The sequence below is a fragment of the Gekko japonicus genome, unplaced genomic scaffold (assembly GCF_001447785.1).
Source record: "Gekko japonicus isolate JY-2015 unplaced genomic scaffold, Gekko_japonicus_V1.1 scaffold3232, whole genome shotgun sequence".
Lineage (NCBI taxonomy): Eukaryota > Metazoa > Chordata > Lepidosauria > Squamata > Gekkonidae > Gekko > Gekko japonicus.
The window spans coordinates 16,496-36,227 of NW_015167153.1; the positions used below are offsets into that span (position 1 = coordinate 16,496).

General features: G+C 44.9%; 1 protein-coding gene across 1 annotated transcript in view; it reads right to left on the reverse strand.

Annotated features, from left to right (window-relative positions):
* The window catches only part of DCUN1D5 (defective in cullin neddylation 1 domain containing 5), a 16,323-nt gene extending 3,021 nt beyond the window's left edge, over window positions 1-13,302 (reverse strand). The window contains exons 1-5 of the mRNA XM_015413101.1: window positions 13,215-13,302; window positions 9,992-10,062; window positions 6,585-6,676; window positions 1,013-1,121; window positions 826-930 (exon numbers count right to left, since the gene is read on the reverse strand). Of these exons, the coding sequence (XP_015268587.1) occupies window positions 826-930; window positions 1,013-1,121; window positions 6,585-6,676; window positions 9,992-10,033 (348 nt within the window). The 5' untranslated portion in view covers window positions 10,034-10,062; window positions 13,215-13,302. The remainder of the gene's footprint in view (window positions 1-825; window positions 931-1,012; window positions 1,122-6,584; window positions 6,677-9,991; window positions 10,063-13,214) is intronic.
* Between the last annotated feature and the right edge of the window lie 6,430 nt (window positions 13,303-19,732).

The window sequence follows — 19,732 nt, forward strand, 5'->3', positions numbered from 1 at the left end:
AACAGCGGCCACGAGAGCACCCGTCTCCATGGGATCACTCAGTCATCTGCAAAACTCTCCCTCCCCATGATCAGCAACACTCGGAAAGCAGCAGCAGGGATTATGGGGAAGGAGAGTTTATGTAGCGGCTTCCCCAGAGCAGTCACACCCTGCAGACGACCAGGTGATCGCAGAAGAGGCAGGGGGTGGAGCCAGTCTGCTCACAGGGGCTCTCTCTCCCTGTGTGGTTTAGTGAATGCATGGGGCCCTCATCTGGACTGGGCTACAGTCACCGGGCACATTTAAGACCACGGCTAACATTGAGTAGAAAGTCGGGTCCAATAGCGCGAATGAGAGTTTCAGGGTATGAGCTTTCGAGATTCAAAGCTCCCTTCAACCCGTAGAAATGGAGATCTGAGTCCTTTTTTCCTAAGAAGAAGGTGTGTGTGTGTGTGTGTGTGTGTGGGGTGTTGTAAAGGATGCTTGTAAAGGATGCAAAGGTACCATGTACTCTGTAATCGGCTTAGAGCAGAGAGGAAATGCTTGGGGGAAGAAAATCAGCATCTGTAGTGAGATAAGAATCCTATGTCCTTATTCACCCCTCCCCCCCTCCATTGTTCGGAACTTGTGAATTAACTCAAATTCAGCAATCTCACCTTGTAATTGAGTAGATTATCTACAGTGCAACCCTAAACAGAGTTAACACCCTTCTAAATTCACTAAAATCAATGGGTTTAGAAGGATGTAACACCGTTAAAGGATTACCCCCTTAGCGAATTGTTGTTTGCAAAGCAGATTATATTGAAGCCTGAGCTGGGTAGTTTAAAAACAAACAAACAAACAAACCTCTAAGTATTGGTAAAATACCGAAAACAGTGGCCACGTTCTTCCTAGTAGAAGAGCTAACATAGATTTTGCAGTATCGATATCAAGACTTCTCTGGTCTTTATCCTAAAATGAAAAAGCAAGACTGAGAACCTGCAACAAATGGCATCTTGAGGTAACTTGGTTCCTAAGGAGCGGCTGGACTTACCCTTGCAAAATCAAACGCATATCTGTAGATGTTCTTAAATGTTGAAATGTCATTCAATTGTGAACGCAAAAAATCAAATTTACTTTGTAGTTTCTCTGTGCAGTCACATCTAAAATGAAAGGTGACAATGAGCATATGATGGGAAGGGAAATACAATTTCCTTAAAAAAATAGCATAACAGAGTACATCATGCAAAATGCTGGCCTGCATGAATCACAAGCTGGAATTAACATTGCCGGGAAAAACATGAATAACCTCAGATATGCAGACAATACCACCAATGTTCCCTCTAAGCTGTGGAGTCTAGTGAGCAAAAATTTCACTTTGTGAGCTACTGGCATTAAAGTTGTGAGCAAGCGATTTGGCTACTGCATAAATTAGTTTGCTCTGGAGCCCTCCTTTCTGAGCTAAGACAAAAATGTGTGAGCTGGAGGCTAAAAAACTGTGAGCTAGCTCACACTAACTCAGCTTAGAGGGAACACTGAATACCACTCTAATGGCAGAAAGTGAAGAGGACCTAAAGAGCTTCTTCCTGAAGGTGAAAGACAAGAGTGCAAAAGTTGACTTGAAACTCAGCATCAAAAAAACTAAGATCATGGCACCCGGACACATCACTCCTTGGCAAATAGAAGGGGAATTCATGGAAGCAGTAACAGACTTCACGTTCCTGGGATCCCAGATCACTGCAGACGGTGACTGCAGCCATGAAATTAAAAGATGCCTGCTCCTTGGGAGGAAAGCTGTGGCAAACCTAGACAGCATAATAAAAAGTAGAGACATCACCCTGACAAAAGTCCGGATGGTCAAAGCAATGGTATTCCCAGTAGTCATGTATGGCTGCGAGAGCTGGACCATAAGGAAGGCCGAGCGCTGAAGAATAGATGCATTTGAATTATGGTGCTGGAGAAGACACTTCAGGGTCCCTTGGACTGCAAGGAGATCAAATCAGTCAATCTTAAAGGAAATCACACCTGACTGTTCCCTGGAAGGCCAGATACTGAATCTGAAGCTCAAATACTTTGGCCACCAAATGAGAAGGGAGCACTCACTGGAGAAGACCCTGATGCTGGGAAAGACTGAAGGTAAAAGAAGAAGGGTGAGATGGCTAGACAGTGTTATCGATACAACAAACATTAAGTTGAGCAGGCTCTGGAGGACAGCAGAGGACAGGAGGGTCTGGAGTGATGTGGTCCATGGGGTCGTGAAGAGTCAGACTTGACTGTGTGACTGAACAACAACAACATCTACTACCAGGAACAGATATGCTTTCCAAAGACAAATGCTGGGTCATATTCCTGGCTGTTATACAAACAACGTTACTTGGGCCTGATTTGCTGGTATCTTCAACTTTTGATCAGGTTTTAATCAGAAATGAATTGTACACTAACACTTTTAGACAGGCCCCTCAATATTTATGACAACAGGCTTGCTAGAAGCAGCACACCGAAGATATTAAGTATATAATAACTACATAGTGATGCCATGGGATTCCCCCCTCACAGAAGACCTCTGTTTTGAATCCATGTCTGCTTGCACATCTTAGCATGGGCCTAGCAATGAAAAATGGAGTCTGGATCAAAATATTATCAAAATGACAGTGAGTCACACTGAGCCCATGCTAGGATCATGAAGCAGTGCCTCCATTAGTCATGCGAATGCCATATCCAGTGGGAGTCAACCGAAGAGCCTTTTTCCCAAGGACCTAAGGAGTTCCCTCCCTGATATGATGGCCCAAATAATCAAGACAATGAGCAACAGGCCAGCCCCACCCACTTCCTCCTTATCTTAAGTGCTGGATAGGAAGATTTCGCCCCTTATTCCATCATGTAAAGTGCTCAGCCATCTACTCACCTATCTAAAATCTCCCTAAAGGAGCATTTCTCCTTGATATTTTTACCTGTAAGGAAAAAAGCAAAACTCCCCTTCACGATGCACACTGAAAGCCCCTTACAAATTAGCTCATCTCCTGAGAGATGGACTTTTCATCTCTCCCACATTCCAAAGCCAAAATCTTTCCCCCTCCTCAGTCTTAGCTAAAATGTACAAAAAGGTATCCATCAACCCCTCCAATCTGTAGCAGGTTTTGGATCCCAGTCTGTTACCCCAGCTGCACAGTTGGGTTCTCTACTTTTCCACCCCATCCTGCTGCACATCTACAGAACTGCCCAGCTGTCTTCAGGAAGCAGGCTTGTATGTTTTTCTCCCTTGGTAGCAGATAGTTTGTTAGGGAAAGGGTTTAAACTGTGCTTGTACTTTGCATGTGCATTTATTTCCTTTCTGTAACACCTCTATTTTTTATTTACCTGACTTAATTTGGTTCTCTTTCTGTTAAGTTAATACATTAATTTTCTTATTTAAGAAGCGTATCCCCCTCCGTTTGTTTTGAATGTTGGTCTGTATCTTGACACCCCCCGTACACACAGATTATGGTCTCAGCAATCAATACCCCACAATACATGTGTTTTCTCTTTGCCACCAGAAGGACACTTTTGCTAGCTACAAGGGTTGCAAGTGTACTGGAGCTTTGCGTAACAATAGTCTTCAAAATAAAGATGCATTCAGGTGACATAAAACAGTGTTCTTCAACAGCAGTCTGCTAACATCTAACACAAACAGCTCATCTACCATGAATGTATGTCCACCCTGAGCCCTCCAACTCATCTTCGGAAAGGAACCTGACTGAAAACTATTGGGCTAGATTAAGCCCCCATTTTCAAGATGCCTGGATGAAGGTGTCTTGGCACACTGCGGTTTGCAATGCTCCCCACACACCAGGACTGTAAACTGGGATTAAACTGAGGTTCAGAATCCTGGTTTGTGGAGGGGAAAACAATTCCAATTTGCCAAGTCACCTACACTCAGACATTACAGCAAACTGATCCTTGATGAAAAGGAGGAGGAGGAGGAGGAGGAGACTGGATTTATACCCCGCCCTTCACTCAGAGTGGCTTACAAACTCCTTTCTCTTCCCCTCCCCACAACAGAAACCCTGTGAGGTAGGTGGGGCTGAGAGAGCTCTGAGAGAACTGCCCTTGAGAGAACAGCTGTGCCAGAACTATGGCTTGTCCAAGGTCATCCAGCAGCTGCAAGTGGAGGAGTGAGGAATCAAACCCGGTTCTCCCAGATTAGAGTCCGCGCACTTAACCACCACACCAAACTGATGTAGTTTTCAGTCAAGCTTCACCTGCTAGGAAAGATGGGAGGAAGCAAGAGCTGCATAGCCAAAAAGCTGAATTCTTGCCCAATGTCAACAAAACTGATTAACTACAATTTAATGTGATGGTGGAATGTCACTACTGTCTTGTAGACTAATCCCAAGGGAAACTTGCCTTGTCATCTGACTTAGAGGGGATCAGGACTACAGAACAAATTTAAATCCAGCTTTGAATCATACTTTATTCACTGTTATGGCTTCTTTTTAAAACTGAAATTCAACATGACAATCTCAGTTTAAATTAGGAGTAGCAAAACATATTTCAGGAAGAAAGCCACACAGAAAATCATTAATGAAAACTTTTTTGTTCACCTATTTAGATGAGCAGCCAGGAAGAGGAAGGTTTTGTTAAGACCATGGACCAAGTGCTTCAAGTATACTTATAAGCAAGCTGTTGGATGGTGAAGAGCTAGAGGGACATAGTTATGAGCCTACGGACGATTTCAAACTTTCAACAAGCACACACTGTAACATGCTCTCGGGTACACTGATTCTTTCTAACTAAATACTGAGAAGCAGGAATTTCCCTCAGGCTTGAGCAGAATGCCCTCCCTCGTACAAGAGGGAAATAGCCAGTCCCCAACATTCTCTCCATCGCTCCCCCAATATTCTGCATCCCTTCCCCAACATGCCATCACACTCTAAAATGACTAAGATTTAGACCCCAGGCAAGACTTAGCTGAGAGCAGAATTTGGCAAATGGTGGCTGGTTCAGTACGCAGTGACACTATTGACTTCTGTGGGACAACACAGACAGGCTTTGATCTCCGATGATCAGGAAAGGGAGAGGGAATCAAGTTTCCCGCTCCAAATACTAAGATCATCAAGGCAGGTAGCAGATTAAGTCCCTGACTTTCACTTCTTCCTGCAGAACCCATTTGACTACCTTTTATGGAAACAGTGGCTAGTATTATGAATAAGGTAAGATACAATTCACTGCTATGGAGAAACAGAAAGTACTCTTGGAGACACGACTGCATTAGCCGCAAAACCGACACAGAACTATGATACTCTACAGGCCAGACACCACCAAAAAGACACAGGGGAGAACAAAGCAATAACCCCTGCCTATTGGGCAGCTCAAGTGGTGGCTCAAGTGGTTAAGACACTGAACTGCAGGCTGTGGAAGGTCGGTAGTTCAGCAGTTCGAGACCCGAGTGTGCTGCATGACGGAGTGAGCTCCCGTCTCTACCCTCCCCCCCGTAGTCCCTGACTTTCACTTCTTCATGCAGAACTCATTTGACTACCTTTTATGGAAACAGTGGCTAGTATTATGAATAAGGTAAGATACAATTCACTGCTATGGAGAAACAGAAAGTACTCTTGGAGACACGACTGCATTAGCCGCAAAACCGACACAGAACTATGATACTCTACAGGCCAGACACCACCAAAAAGACACAGGGGAGAACAAAGCAATGACCCCTGCCTATCGGGCCTGAAGGCAGGTTGGCGGGGAGGAGTAAAGGGTGATATGCTCCCACTAGTTCCCCTTCCTAAGAAAAAGAGGAGGAGCCATTTTTGGGTTAAGACAGAACTAAAAAGCAACTTCTATTTGACCATCTTCAGTCCCACTCCATCCTAAAGCTTCCTCCCTCTAGATTCATCTAGCCTGGTCGTCAGGAGAAAAAACCCTCACCATCATGAAACATGTGATCAGTTTCAGGCATTGCAGTTTAAGAAGGATGTTGACAAGCTGGAACGTGTCAAGGAGGGCAACAAAGAGCCCCAGAAGGTCGGACCAAAACCAATGGGTTGGAATTAAATCAGAAGAGTTTTCGGCTAAACATTAGGAAGAACTTCCTGACAGTTCGAGCGGTTCCTCAGTGGATCAGGCTTCCTTGGAAGGTGGTGGACTCTCCTTCTTTGAAGCTTTTCAAGCAGAGGCTAGATGGCCATCTGACAGCAATGCTGATTCTGTGAACTTAGGCAGATCATGAGAGGGAGGGCAGGAAGGGAAGAGTCAGTGCCCAGTTCACATGGCCCCTTCTTACATGTTCACCACTTTGGGGTCAGGAAGGAAGTTTTCCTCCAGGTCAGATTGGCGAGAGATCCTGGAGGTTTTTCCCCCTTTCTCTGGGCACACAGCAGGGGTCACTGGGGGAGTGGAGGAGGATAGTTGTAAATTTCCTGCAATGTGCCAGGGGTTAGACTAGATGACCCTTCAGATCCCTTCCAGCTCTATGTTTCTATGGCAGGCAGTCGCAGCAAATGACTAAGAAGCCTGTTTGAACTGGATGACCCTACAGACAATCAACTAAGTTACTAGGTAACTGAAAGAAAAAACCCCAAAACAGATCTGTCATTTCATTCACAAACCCACATACAAATGCGATTTCAAATACAGGAAGTTCTTACTGCAATGAGGTCATCCCCTTCAACCATTCTTCCTTGGTAAAAAATCCCATGCTTTCAGCCTCCAGTTTCCAGGCTAAAACTAACATAATAATCTAAATGGGAGAAGAGAAAAATGGAACAGATAAACACACAAGGGAAAAAAAATACCGGATACCTTTTCTATTCAATATTTAGTTCATTCTTGAAATTGCAACTCAGGTGCATTTGGATAAAGATTAATTTAAAAATCATTCAACCCTGGCAGTTTGTCACATACCCTTACAGTTTTATGGCTTAATTCCTCCTGTAACTGTCATATAGTCATTTTTACCAAAGAGAACTTGTTCCAAACTGGGTGATGTTGAAATGAAAGTCTTTATTCTACAGTGCAATTTGGCTCCTGGAAGTTATTCCTCTAATGCTCTACAGAAAGTACATGATGGAACATTCAGATCTACCAGGACAGGAGTAAAGAAAATAAAAGTTGTCTGCAATACCCTTTGTGACAACACAGGCATGGGTTTAAAGAACAGCATATATTAGAATCAGTATTTGTTGGTCATGACATATTTGTGGCAATCTATGATTAAGACAACTAAGCATCTGAAAAGACTCAAGGGTGCATAGTAATTACCGTATTTTTCGGACCATAAGACGCACCTGACCTTAAGACGCACCTAGTTTTTAAAGGAGGAAAACAGGGAAAAAATATTCTGAACCTTCAGTCCATAAGACGCACTCACTTTTCCTCCCACTTTTTTTGGAAGAAAAAGTGAGTCTTATGGTACAAAAAATACGGTATATTCAAAAGAAATCTGCAAGTTCTGTCTGGAATTGGGATTCCAGAGGCATTCTGGAATCACACGCACAATGAAAAAATTTGTGAATCCTGACAACAGTTATAAAAGCAGAAGGACTCTGCCGCATGTAGTTTCAACCAAGCAATATAGATCAAAAGTCCTTCTCATACATTAAGGAACTGAGAAACACCAATGTAAGTATTCTTCAGAAAAGATCTGTTGCCTTGTATTGACATTCAAACCCAGAGATATCACTTTTTAGACTGTAAAAAGATTTGGCATGCTATTACAAAACAAGAAGCATCTTGGGTTTTAAGACTGCAAACTATTGCTTAGATCCTATGAACAATTTCCCTGCATGCTGGATAGTCTCTTCCATGGAGCACATTACCTCTAGCACTAGCGTTTCTGATAGTGAAAACCAGTGGTTTCTGTGATGAAACAGGGACCCACCCTCAGCCCTGGGAGACTGAGCGGCTGTTCTGTGGCTCACAAACCCATTTTTGCCTTCCCACCCTTCTGGTGCGGCTATTTCCCTTCATTACATGCTGCCACCACTCACGGAATTGACACCACCTTCCTAGAGGGACAGTGAGACCCCTCTGGCTGATTCCCCAACCTTGGGAAGTTGGTACCGCAATTTTTGGGCGTCCCCTGGAGAGTTGGCAACCCCTCCGATTTGGGCCCGTTTGGTTCCCTGGCATCCCTTTTGCTTCTGGTAATGCGCTGAGCGGGGAGGACTAAGTGGTCAAGGCACACCAGGTCTTAGAATTCCAAAAAGAAATTTTATTTTAACTATGTACAAGTTAAGCGCAGAAAATAAACACGAGAACATTAAGACAACCTGGGCAAAAGATAAATACGATTTAAAACGCCATTCCTCTGTCCCCCTCTCTGTCTCTGGAGGTTGTGGAGAAACCCCAGCCCTTCACCAGACTGGTCACCGGTACTGTTGCCCTCCTGGCTGTCTACCACGGTTTATAGTGGCCTGGATGCCCTGGAGTTTCAGGAAACAGGAGCCCCCACCTGTCTGCTCTCTTGAAGCTGCTGTCCGTGCTGAGTCAAAGGCTGAAGACCAGGCTGAAGACCGAACTCCCCCCTCAGGGCCAAAGCCTTTATCCCCCTAGCTCCACCCCTGGGGAGTGTCCATATTTTCCCACCCTTTTCCTCTAGCGCTTCTGGGAAATGTAGGCAGGCAAATGAGCAAGTCCCATCAACCTGGTGAGGGTTATCCCTGCAGGCCCCCATCCGGAACTACAGGCCACTTACCCTTATGGGGAACCATTTTAAGCACCAGGTACAGATGGCCTCCATCTTACACACCCAGGTAAATGCCATTTCGTCACAGTTTCCAATAAGCCCTTGTGTAAACTTAAGTATTAATGAAAGCGGAAGAGTGCTCCATGGCAGAGACTAGCTAGCACATAAGGAATATGCCTACTAAGGGGTTAAAAGAAAATCTTGAGCCATCACAACAGATTTATCCTAGCTGAAGGATGCATCATTTCTTTTCCCCATCAGCCATTAGTAACATTTATGCAAAGAGACACAGCTTCTCTCTTTTACTGGAAGGAATGTGTGTGTTTCAAAAGTGAGTTTATCTGTTCAGTCTAGTTATGCAGATTTTACTCCTGTTTTCAGACTTGTTGCATTTAAAGGTATAGTGCTTAGTGCTGATTAGAACACTGACGTTTCCAGTGTAAATTGCCGTAAGCAATTTCAGTGTTAACGTATACTGATGATGCATTTTTTTTTGCTTTTTTATCCTATTTTAATAGAGACTTGGGTTTATTGCCCCTCCATGTTCTTTAATGGTTTTATGAGTACATCTCTTATTCTCAGGTAGCAATATTTTAATTAATTTAAGATTACACGATTTATCTAAGATTTCTGTAGATTTGCCTAAGGGCAAAAAAACTTGTTGGGAGTTTTAATGTAGACTCTTAACGCCAACTAACACCTTCCGTGCCCAATTACATCCCCCCCCACCCGTAAATACCTCCAGTGTTGTTTTTCCGTTAGTTGTGCTTATTATGTCTGCCTGCAGAAACTGGAGAACAGAAGGCAACATCTGCAAATGGCCTGGTGAGCACTTCCTTCCCATTCTCCTTTACAATTACGCTTCTACCCTCATTTTACCTTACAAGGAAGATAAAGGGTTAAGAACCCAGCGTATTCGAATGTTGTTCCACCCTTGAACTCAATTTTTAACAACCGTTTTTGGAGATCATTAAGTAATGAATCATTCCATCTAACCCATTTTTTTAAAAAAGAATAATAATAAAACCAGGGTCCCAAGCAGTGTTCCCTCTAAGCTGAGTTAGTGTGAGCTAGCTCACAGTTTTTTAGCCTCCGGCTCACACATTGTTGTCTTCGCTCAGGAAGGATGGCTCCGGAGCAAACTAATTTACGCAGCAGCCAAATTCCCCGCTCACAACTTTCATGCCAGTAGCTCACAAAGTAGAATTTATGCTCACAAGACTCCACAGCTTAGAGGGAGCATTGGCCCCATGTTTGATTGGGGGAGACAACAGAAACCCAGAACACAAAGGAAGCAAAAACAATGGAAAACTGAAATGATTCAGTTTTTCACTACATGGCTAGAAAATCTCCAGTAGCAAAACTCACGTTTTCAGGTTCAACGCCAATATCCTCACAGAATTTCTCCATTCCTTCCGGCCCTACAACTTCATCATCACCTTCAGTGAGAAGAAAGCAGCTTGAGATACATATGACATACACGTCATATTTGTGTCTTTCATTTATAAGCAAAGCAAACTCTTGGTGGCATACTGCATTAGGACTGCAGGAATGTGGGGCAGAGAAGCCACAAGAGGGGCAGGGGTGGTTCAACCCTCTCCCTCCGCAGCTATTTGCTCTCTTCACTCTGTTGCTCTGTAGCTTTTGACAGAGTCCGGGGTTCCAAGACCCAACTGAGCCACCAAATGTGTCCTTCCAGATGCGCTGGCCCAATGAACACGAAACTGAGCCCTTGCTGAGGCAAAGCACTGGAGGATATTTCACATAAACACCCTTCAAATCAGGGGCCCCCAACCATTTTGAACCTGTGGGAACATCTGGAATTCTGACACGGCACGGTGCACGCAGCAACAATATAGCTGCCACAAAATGGCTGCCACAGGAACCTGAGCCAGCCGCAAAATGATTGCCACAGCTTAACTCCAGTAGCATGATGTAGATCCTTGTGCTGTGCTGACTGTCGCTGCCAAAGCAATGTTTAAAAAATCTGCCCAGCCAACCAAATCTCCAGCAGTCAATCAGAAGCCCTGCGGGGCAAAAGCAGCACCTGACCCTACCCACTTCTTCAAAACACTTGGTAAACATGAGAAAAGGTATCAGTGGGTGCCATGGTGCCCACAAGCAGAACGCTGGAGACCCCAGCCTCAGATCATCATAGCGCTAGCTATGGATAAAAGGAAGTACTTCTTCACCCAAAGAGTGATTAACACATGGAATTCACTGCCACAGGAAGTGGTGGCGGCTACAAGCATGGACGGCTTCAAGAGGGAATTGGATAAGCATATGGAGCAGAGGTCCATCAGTGGCTATTAGCCACAAGGTATAGACAGGGACTCTGGGGCAAGTGATGCTCTGTCTTCTTGGTGCTTGGGGCGGTCAACAGTGGGAGGGCTTCTAATGTCCTGGCCCCACTGGGGGACCTCCTGATGGCACTGGTATTTCTGGCCACTGTGTGATACAGAGTGTTGGACTGGATGGGCCTTTGGCCTGATCCAACATTGACGTCTCTTATGTTCTTTTTCAACTGTAGTTATGGGGCTGGAACAGGTTTCAGGACGACTGACATCCTCTTCCCCTTCACTGGAATGAGTTCTTTCCTTCTAGCTTTTCTACTTTTAAGGAAAGCGTCAGCAATTTTGTCCCTTTTAACTGTAATCGAGGCAGGAGGACGGAATGCTTTGGGACATGGCCTGTGGGAAGGGTGTATACAGCACACGTCTGATCTCTTTGTTGCATTCAGCAGGGCCCCTGTACTACATCCACTGTGTTACTTTTTTAAAAGAAAAGATCTCTCCATGTGCAATTTGTACAGAATGCTGAACGGATGCAAAGTTATTTTAATTCTTGCATTTTCATGTTAAATAGAATTGCCGCTTCAGAAGCACTTTATAATTTGCATATTTAAGACTGAAGTCATGTGCAAGGGAACTAATCTGATCTAAAGAATAATCTTGTATTTTAGCCTTCTAGCTTAAGGAAGACCCTGCACCCCTCAAACAGTTAGTGAAATGCCACTGGACGTCTCTGGTTCATGCAAGCACAGTTGTACACAGACCTCTATTGTGGACACTGGCCGTGCCAGGTTATTTTATCATACAAATCTGTACAATAGAGATTGGCCAGCAAACACAAACAAAATCAGACAGGAAAATACAGCACGACAGCCTTGAATGCAGAACAAGGATAAAACAGCATCCTCTTAGCCATGCTGCCACCTTCTTGTTAGACTATCTATGTTTTGGGGAATGATGGGAATGATGCTCTGTCTTCTTGGTGCTTGGGGGGAGGTCAACAGTGGGAGGGCTTCTAATGTCCTGGCCCCACTGGTGGACCTCCTGATGGCACTGGTATTTCTGGCCACTGTGTGACACAGAGTGTTGGACTGGATGGGCCTTTGGCCTGATCCAACATTGGCGTCTCTTATGTTCTTATGATGAGAGATTAATCCTTTCGCACACAACAGAAAATTGAGTACAGGGAACAGTCACTATACAGTCATGTGTTCAAAGGAAGGCAACAGTAGGGTATCCATCCTGTGATCAACCTTTTTTTGCTGTTGGTAGAGAAGAACAGGCACCGATTCCCATTGTTGCTTCCTCCGGGATCCCGGTTAGCAGAGAAGAGCACGAGGATGTGACAGGCTGGCTAAGTAACTACTGACAAGGTTGCCTGGCATATCTAAAATTAGACTTTAGAATTTGGATACTATAGCTAATCACATTGTGCTTAAGTACTCTAAGTGAACTGGATATGTTCTAGACTTGGTGTAGTGGTTAAGTGCGCAAACTCTAATCGGGGAGAACCAGGTTTGATTCCCCACTCCTCCACTTGCAGCTGCTGGATGACCTAGGGCATGCCATAGTTCTGTCAGATCTGTTCGAGAGGGAGCTCTCTCAGCCCCACCTACCTCACTGGATGTCTGCTGTGGGGAAAGGAAAGGAGTTTGTAAGCCACTCTGAGACTCCGAGTGAAGGGCGGGGTATAAATCCAATCTCCTCTTCTCTAGTCTATTGTTATTTGTTGTAACTATTATTAATTTATTCATTGTGTTTTAACTGCTCATGTTTACTATGATGTACACTGCCCTGAGCCCTCCGGGGGTGGGAAGTTTATATTTAAATACATAAATAAATATAAATATAAATAAATAACATAGGGGCTCCCAGTCTTTTTGATCCTGCAGGCACCTTTGAAATTCTGATGCAGTGTGGTGGGCACAGCCATAAAATGGCTGCCTTGGGAAGTGGAGCCAGCCACAAAATGGCTGCTATGGCTTACTTTCAGTTATGTAGTGAAGAACATTGTGCTGTGGGGGCAGCTGCTGTCAAAGAAACAATCTAACAATCTGCACAGCCAATCAAATATCCAGTGGCCAATCAGAAGCCTTAGTGAACAAAAGCCCCACCTGCATCTGCCCACTTTCTAAAAAACCTTAGCGAGTACCAGGAAAACAACTGATGGGCGTCATGGTACCTATAGGCACCACATTAGAATCTCCTGGGTTAACATGTCTAAAACACATTTCAATTGTACATCATACCTAATTAACTGTATCAAAAAGAGGAATTTAAAACCAGCATCAGTTTCTTACCCGCATATTCGTAAAACCAGGCCAGGCACTTCTTGCTTGAAAAATGTTCCTCCCCACTTATCACTTTACCAGAAGCTTGCGACCTGCAATAGCTTGCAAAAACATAAGGAGACAGACAATAAAGTTACTGTCACATTTCCAGGTATAATTCCCTGTAATGAGCCATTCAAAGACATACAGAACTTTAACAAAAAAAGAAAAGGGCAAAAGAGTTTGCTCAAAATGAATTTGTCATGTTTGATCTCATTCTTTCCTAAAAGTTTTACAAGGGAGTAAATAATACCCTTTGTAAGTACCAAACCGAGAACATTCTTTCTGTTCTTCGTAACTGTCTGGGCTTGGAAATTCAAAAGAACAATGCGTATTACCCAAACCGTGATGCAGCAGGTCAAGAACTCACTTTGATGCTCATAGCCAAGTTTGAACAGACATGTTTGTGCCTACACATATTTAGATATAGAACACTTTAATTCAGGAAGTGTTAAGACCTCATAAACTGCCCTTGATAGGAAATACATAACTAAGCCTCTTTGACAGGTCACTTAAATGTATTTTAATGGCCTTTTAAAACAAGTATCTAGAATTAGAGAGTTGAAAGGGGACATAAAGGCCATCTAGTCCAACCCCTGAGTGCTCAGTGCGTGATCAGCCAACCCTAGAGCATCCTTGACAAGTATTCATCCAGCTGCCAATGAGGGGGAGCTCAAAACCTCCCTAGACAGCCAGTTCCACTACTGAACTGCTCTTAACTGTGAAAAAAAAGATTCCTAATAGCCAGCCGGTACCTTCCCGCCTGTAATTTGAACCCATTTTTGTGAGTCCTATCTTCTGCTGCCAACAGGAACAGCTCCCTGTTTCCTCTTAAGTGACAGCCCTTCAAATACTTAAAGAGAGCATTCATGACCCCCCACCTCCCTTTCTCCAGACTGAACATTCCCAAGTCCCTCAGTCATTCCTTGTAGGGCTTGGTCTCCAGCAATGTTCCCTCTAAGCTGTGTAGTCTTGTGAGCAAAAATTCTACTTTGTGAGCTACTGCCATTAAAGCTATGAGTGGGCTATTTGGCTGCTGCTTAAATTAAGTTTGCTCTGGAGCCCTCCTTCCTGAGCTGAGACAAAAATGTGTGAGCCGGAGGCTAAAAAACTGTGAGCTAGCTCACACTAACTCAGCTGAGAGGGAACACCGGTCTCCAGGTATAATCTGGAGTATCTGGGCCCACTGGATATGTATATAACAGGGTCTGTACCCATATCAGTGGTAACAGTTATGCACAAAAAGCACATGCAAAGAGTTGAATCAGGGCCAGAAATATTAAACTGATAGCACAATAAATGACATCAAGTGACACACAGCCAAAAGAGCAAGGAAGTCTGCAGTTGAACAAATGTGTCATTTCCTGTTATTTTCTAACCTGATGGCACATTGGTTCATAGATACAAAACACTGATTCTTGTGGAATACTCAATAATATACTCTCATTGATAGTTAGAATCCAACATATTTGTTGTTCTGGAAACATTTTTGCTCTTATGGACTCTCCTGCCCTTTCGCGTGGGCCTTCTCGGTGGCCACATTTGGGGTTTACAGAGCAGAGAATGTGACAGCCCCAATTTCACAGAATTCTTTTTGCCCCAGGAAAGCCACCATACTCTGTTTATTAAAGTAAGGAGATCTGCTTGTTCGGTTTGGTGGGGGTTTGGCTACTGAGGCTTTAATGCTGGTTCTATACTACTGTCTTCAAACCCGATTGCTTTAATTATATTTTAGGATCCTGTTGATTGTATTATTCCGTTCGCAGGCTGCCTGAACGCATGCCTGAAGAGAATGGTATGAAGCAGGTAAGTAAAATAAAATTCCAGTTAGAACAGGGGTCCCCAATGTGGTGACCAAGGGCACCAGGGTGCCCCCTGATACCTTTCCCACTGACACCTTTCACGGCCACAGGAGGTGGTGGCGGCTACACGCATGGACGGCTTCAAGAGGGAACTGGATAAGCATATGGAGCAGAGGTCCATCAGTGGCTCTTAGCCACAAGGTATAGATAGGAACTCTCGGTCTAGGGCAAGTGATGCTCTGTATTCTTGGTGCTTGGTTGGGGGGCAACAGTGGGAGGGCTTCTAGTGTCCTGGCCCCACTGCTGGACTTCCTGATGGTACCTGGTATTTTTGGCCATAGTGTGACAGAGTGTTGGACTGGATGGGCCATTGGCCTGATCCAACATTGGCTTCCCTTATGTTCTTATGTTCCTGGGGCCCACCAAATATTTTTAGAAAGCAGGCAGGTCCAGGTGGAGCTTTTGTCCAGCAGGTCCACTGGAGAGCTGATTGGCTGGGCAGCTGCCACAGCACAAGGATCTTCTCTGTGTTACTGTGTATGCAAGAAAATATTTTTCAAAAAAATACATTCATTTTAAAATGCCTCCTGTTAAACAGAGTTTCAGCTTGAAATGTTAAAGAGTTATTGTTAAGAGTTATAAATAACTTCACTCCCTGACATTTTTGCATCCAGCACCCTTTTTAAAAAAATTACGGCCCTGGTCTGGATAGCCCAGGCAAGCCCGATCTCAGAAGCTAAGCAGGGCCGACCCCGGCAAGTATTTGGATGGGAGACCTCCAGAGAATACCAAGGTCAGGAGGCAGAGGCAGGCTGTCAAGCCATTTCTCTGAACGTCCTCCATGACCCAGTGTGAGTCGCAAGAGGTCACCACGACTTCCAGGCACAGGTACACACACAAATGCAAAAATAAATAAATAAATTACAATGGCGCCCACGAGCTTGGAAGGGTTGGGGACCCCTGAATCAAAACATGACCGTCAGTAAGTTTATTCAGAATTTCCCTGAAAATTCAAGGGGATTCCTTCGTATCTAAATTTAGGATTTCAGCTTTAGAAAATTCTCAGCTCTTAACCAATGATTTTTAAAAGGTCACCGTAACAATGAAACCCGCCTCTATCAGTTTCATTCTATTAAAAAGTTTCATGTTTAACTGAAAGTCTAGATCTTGGGCGACCCAGAACACTCACACACCCTAGTAAAACATCTACTTTAATGTAAGGAGAGCAGCTGAACATCTACAACTACACTGCACAACTGAGAGGAACCTATGAATCTGATATTTAAAGTACAAGCAACTGGAAAGCCTATGTATTTATTTTATTTTATTTATTTTTTCGCATTTATATCCCGCCCTTTCCCGGAGGCTCAGGGCGGCTGAATATGTAAATATCCATTGCTCTCTCTGACTGCTCCTTATAAACCAGCAACGAAGGCACAGAATACAGAACAAAAGAACACTATTACTACTACTAATGACTTGTAATTTTGGTATGGCTGCATGAAGCGTGCAGATGGGCACGGTGGCCTTTCGTCTCATATTGTCTGTGGAAACCCCTGCCTCACTGCTGCAGGCTCTGCAGTCATGACCTGCCCCTATCTTCCCAACTTTAATGCCTCCGTGCTGAGAAATTCTGCCCCACAGCAAGTCAAGGAGAAGTGGACAATGGAAACCGGGGAGAAGGCAGGCAGTGGACTCTTTCTCTTGGCTGTCAGGGCATTCTAGAGAAGACGTTTCTTTTGAGTTGCAGCCTGGCAACCCAGACTGTCTTTCACTGCGGCATCCCCTCCGGCCCTGGACACAGGTGCTGCTGTTTCTAATCTCCAATGCTAACAGAAGAGGCAAAGCTCTTTCCTCATCGTGCTCCGGTGACGCGTGTGCCGTCCTTAAGTGAGTCCCCACCCCCTACCTCTGCACCAAGTTTTAGCATCAGACTGGCAGTGGGGTTTGTAAGACAATGGGCTAAACGATGGTTTATCTGAAACGACACTTGCCAATTTGTATAAGCACTGAGCCATTTCTGCAGGCGTGCATGAATCGTTTAGCCGTTCCTGCCATGAGGGTTCTAGCCGAAGAGGCTTTCACGAGCACTATCGCCTTTGACACTGTGGAAGACACACATGGAACAGAACACACTTTTTCTTTTGGTGTGTGTGTGTCCGGTGCCTGGAAGTCATGGCGACCTCTGGCGACTCCTATTGGGGCATGGAAGACGTTCAGAGAAGTGGCTTGATAGCCTGCCTCTGCCTCCCGGCCCTGGTATTTCTTGGAGGTCTCTCATCCAAATACTTACCAGGGTCAGCCCTGCTCAGCTTCTGAGATCTGACGAGATCCGGCTTGCCTGGGCTATCCAGGTCAGGGCGAACAGAACATGCTTTTCTGAACCTGACTGACCTGACCACATGTGTCCCAAAACGAAAGCTCTGCATAAGCAAACTATTAAGGGCATGCTTATCAATCTAGAACAACTGGCGAGAAGTCAGTCTACCTAGAGATGAGCTACACCAGCATCATCACCAATGGTGCAAAAATTGCTCTTTTTGATTCAGTGTAAAAATAGCCTATAGGATTTAGATTAGGGTTTCTCAATGCAGTTTGGGATAAGAGTATAATCCTATGCTTGCTTACCTGGGAACAAGCACCAATGAACATCATGGGGACTTCTTCCAAGTAGATATGGATAGGATTGTGCAGTATGTATACCATGAAAACAAAACCACCTAGAAAGATTTTAGGGATTTCCTTCCATGGAGGTTTTCAAGAATAGACTGGGACAGCCCCATTGCATACATGCTACTCAGCCTTGTAAAACTGCTCTTCTGAAATGCTAAGGAAACCTCCCCATACTATCAGTGGTATGGTGCAGCCAATGCTCCCTCTAAGCTGTGGAGTCCTGTGAGCAAAAATTCTACTTTGTGAGCTACTGGCATTAAAGTTGTGAGCGAGCAATTTGGCTGCTGCATAAGTTAGCTTGCTGTGGAGCCCTCCTTCCTGAGCTAAGACAAAAATGTGTGAGCTGGAGGCTAAAAAACTGTGAGCTAGCTCGCACTAACTCAGCTTAGAGGGAACACTGGGTGCAGCATGCGCACCTTGATCCTAAAGGAGTTGCTAAAAGCAGAGCTGAGCAATGATGAAAAGCCCGGCAGCATTTGCCCAGGCCAACCCATTTAAGCCAAAATGAAGCCAATCTACACTCCTCCACACAGAGGCTGCAATCAGGGCTCTCAGCTACCTTCTCCTATGTTCTGGGCGTCAGGGCTCTCCCGTGACTTCCATCTCAGCTACCTTCTCCTATGTTCTGGGCGTCTTCAACTTTAAGCCAGAAGCTGAGATGTAAAGAAGGACAGACAGAAACTGGGTTGCTGTTTGGACAGAAGAACAGACCCTTCTCTGCATCTTAGTTCACACAGGAAAAATTGGTTCAGGATATGATAAGGGATGTGCCCTTGGAATGGGGGGGGGGGATCCTGATGGCTAATGATAAGTTCTTTGGCCTGCCAGTTACAGCTTCCTGGAGCAAAGTACTAACGTATACAAGATACCGATGAGACAGGAAGATGGAAGACAGAGTATCCCATAGAAATAGGTTTGAAAGCAGACTGAAAATCAGCCTCTCGGGATTTCCTTCATGTTACGCTATAAAGCAGGCAGACTGAAAATCAGCCTCTCGGGACAGGGATTTCCTTCATGTTACGCTATAAAGCACCCTATATACCAAACCCTCTATTTTAAACAAGTAGTGATGTATCCTTTTGGAAGGGGGGGGGAGGTGAGACTTGTGAGGAGTTTGGGAGCCTCCCACTTCAGAAGAGCTACCAAGTCCTGGTACCCTGCAACAAAGCGGCAAGGCCGACCAGAGGTCAGAGGCATAAATCCAAGCACCTTGAGAAGTGGCGATCCACAGACTGCAGAGACAAAGGAAGCGCCGCCAGGCCATGTTAAATACGGGCAACCATCCGTCTTCCTCACCGCGCATCTCTTAGTACAAAACCACATCCCTCCTTTGAATCATCACCACAGGCTGAGAAAAGCCTACTGGCAACAGAGACCTAAATGGCAACTCATCTGTGTATGCTATTTTCACAACATCCGTGGAGTTTCACAAAGCAAGGTCTCTGGCTCAGTGGCGGGGCAATTGCTTTGCATGAAGGTCTCAGGTTCAATTCCTGGCACCTCCAGTTAAAAAGGATGAGAGCAGGTGAGGCAAGAAACCTCAGTTTGAGAGCCTGGACAGTCACTGCAAGTTAAAGCCAGCCACCTTGACCTTGACAGACCCGTGGTCTGCCTTTGTGTGTTCATTAGGAACATCACATTGTGTGTGTGTGTGTGTTGGGGAGGGGCAATGTTCTGCACAGGGAAAATCTCCAGCATCTCCAGTTAATAGGATCGGGTAGTAGCAGGCGATGACTTCCATTGTAGAGCCACTGCCAGCCAGAGAAGGAACCTGGGGAGGAACTGGATGCCAGCCCCATGTAGAAAAATGGGGGGGGGGAATAAAATATGCAAAAGAGTAAAAAAAAAAAAACCCAGGATGAATACACATAAACCTTATGACAATATTTTAGTTTGGGGCGGGCTAGGAAGACGAGAGCTGGCAGAGTGCCCCTCTGCCGAAGGTGCAGGGGAAAAGGAAGGGGAGGTGAGCAGAGGCGGGGAAAGGCAGGGCAGGGCATTCTCCTCCTCCAT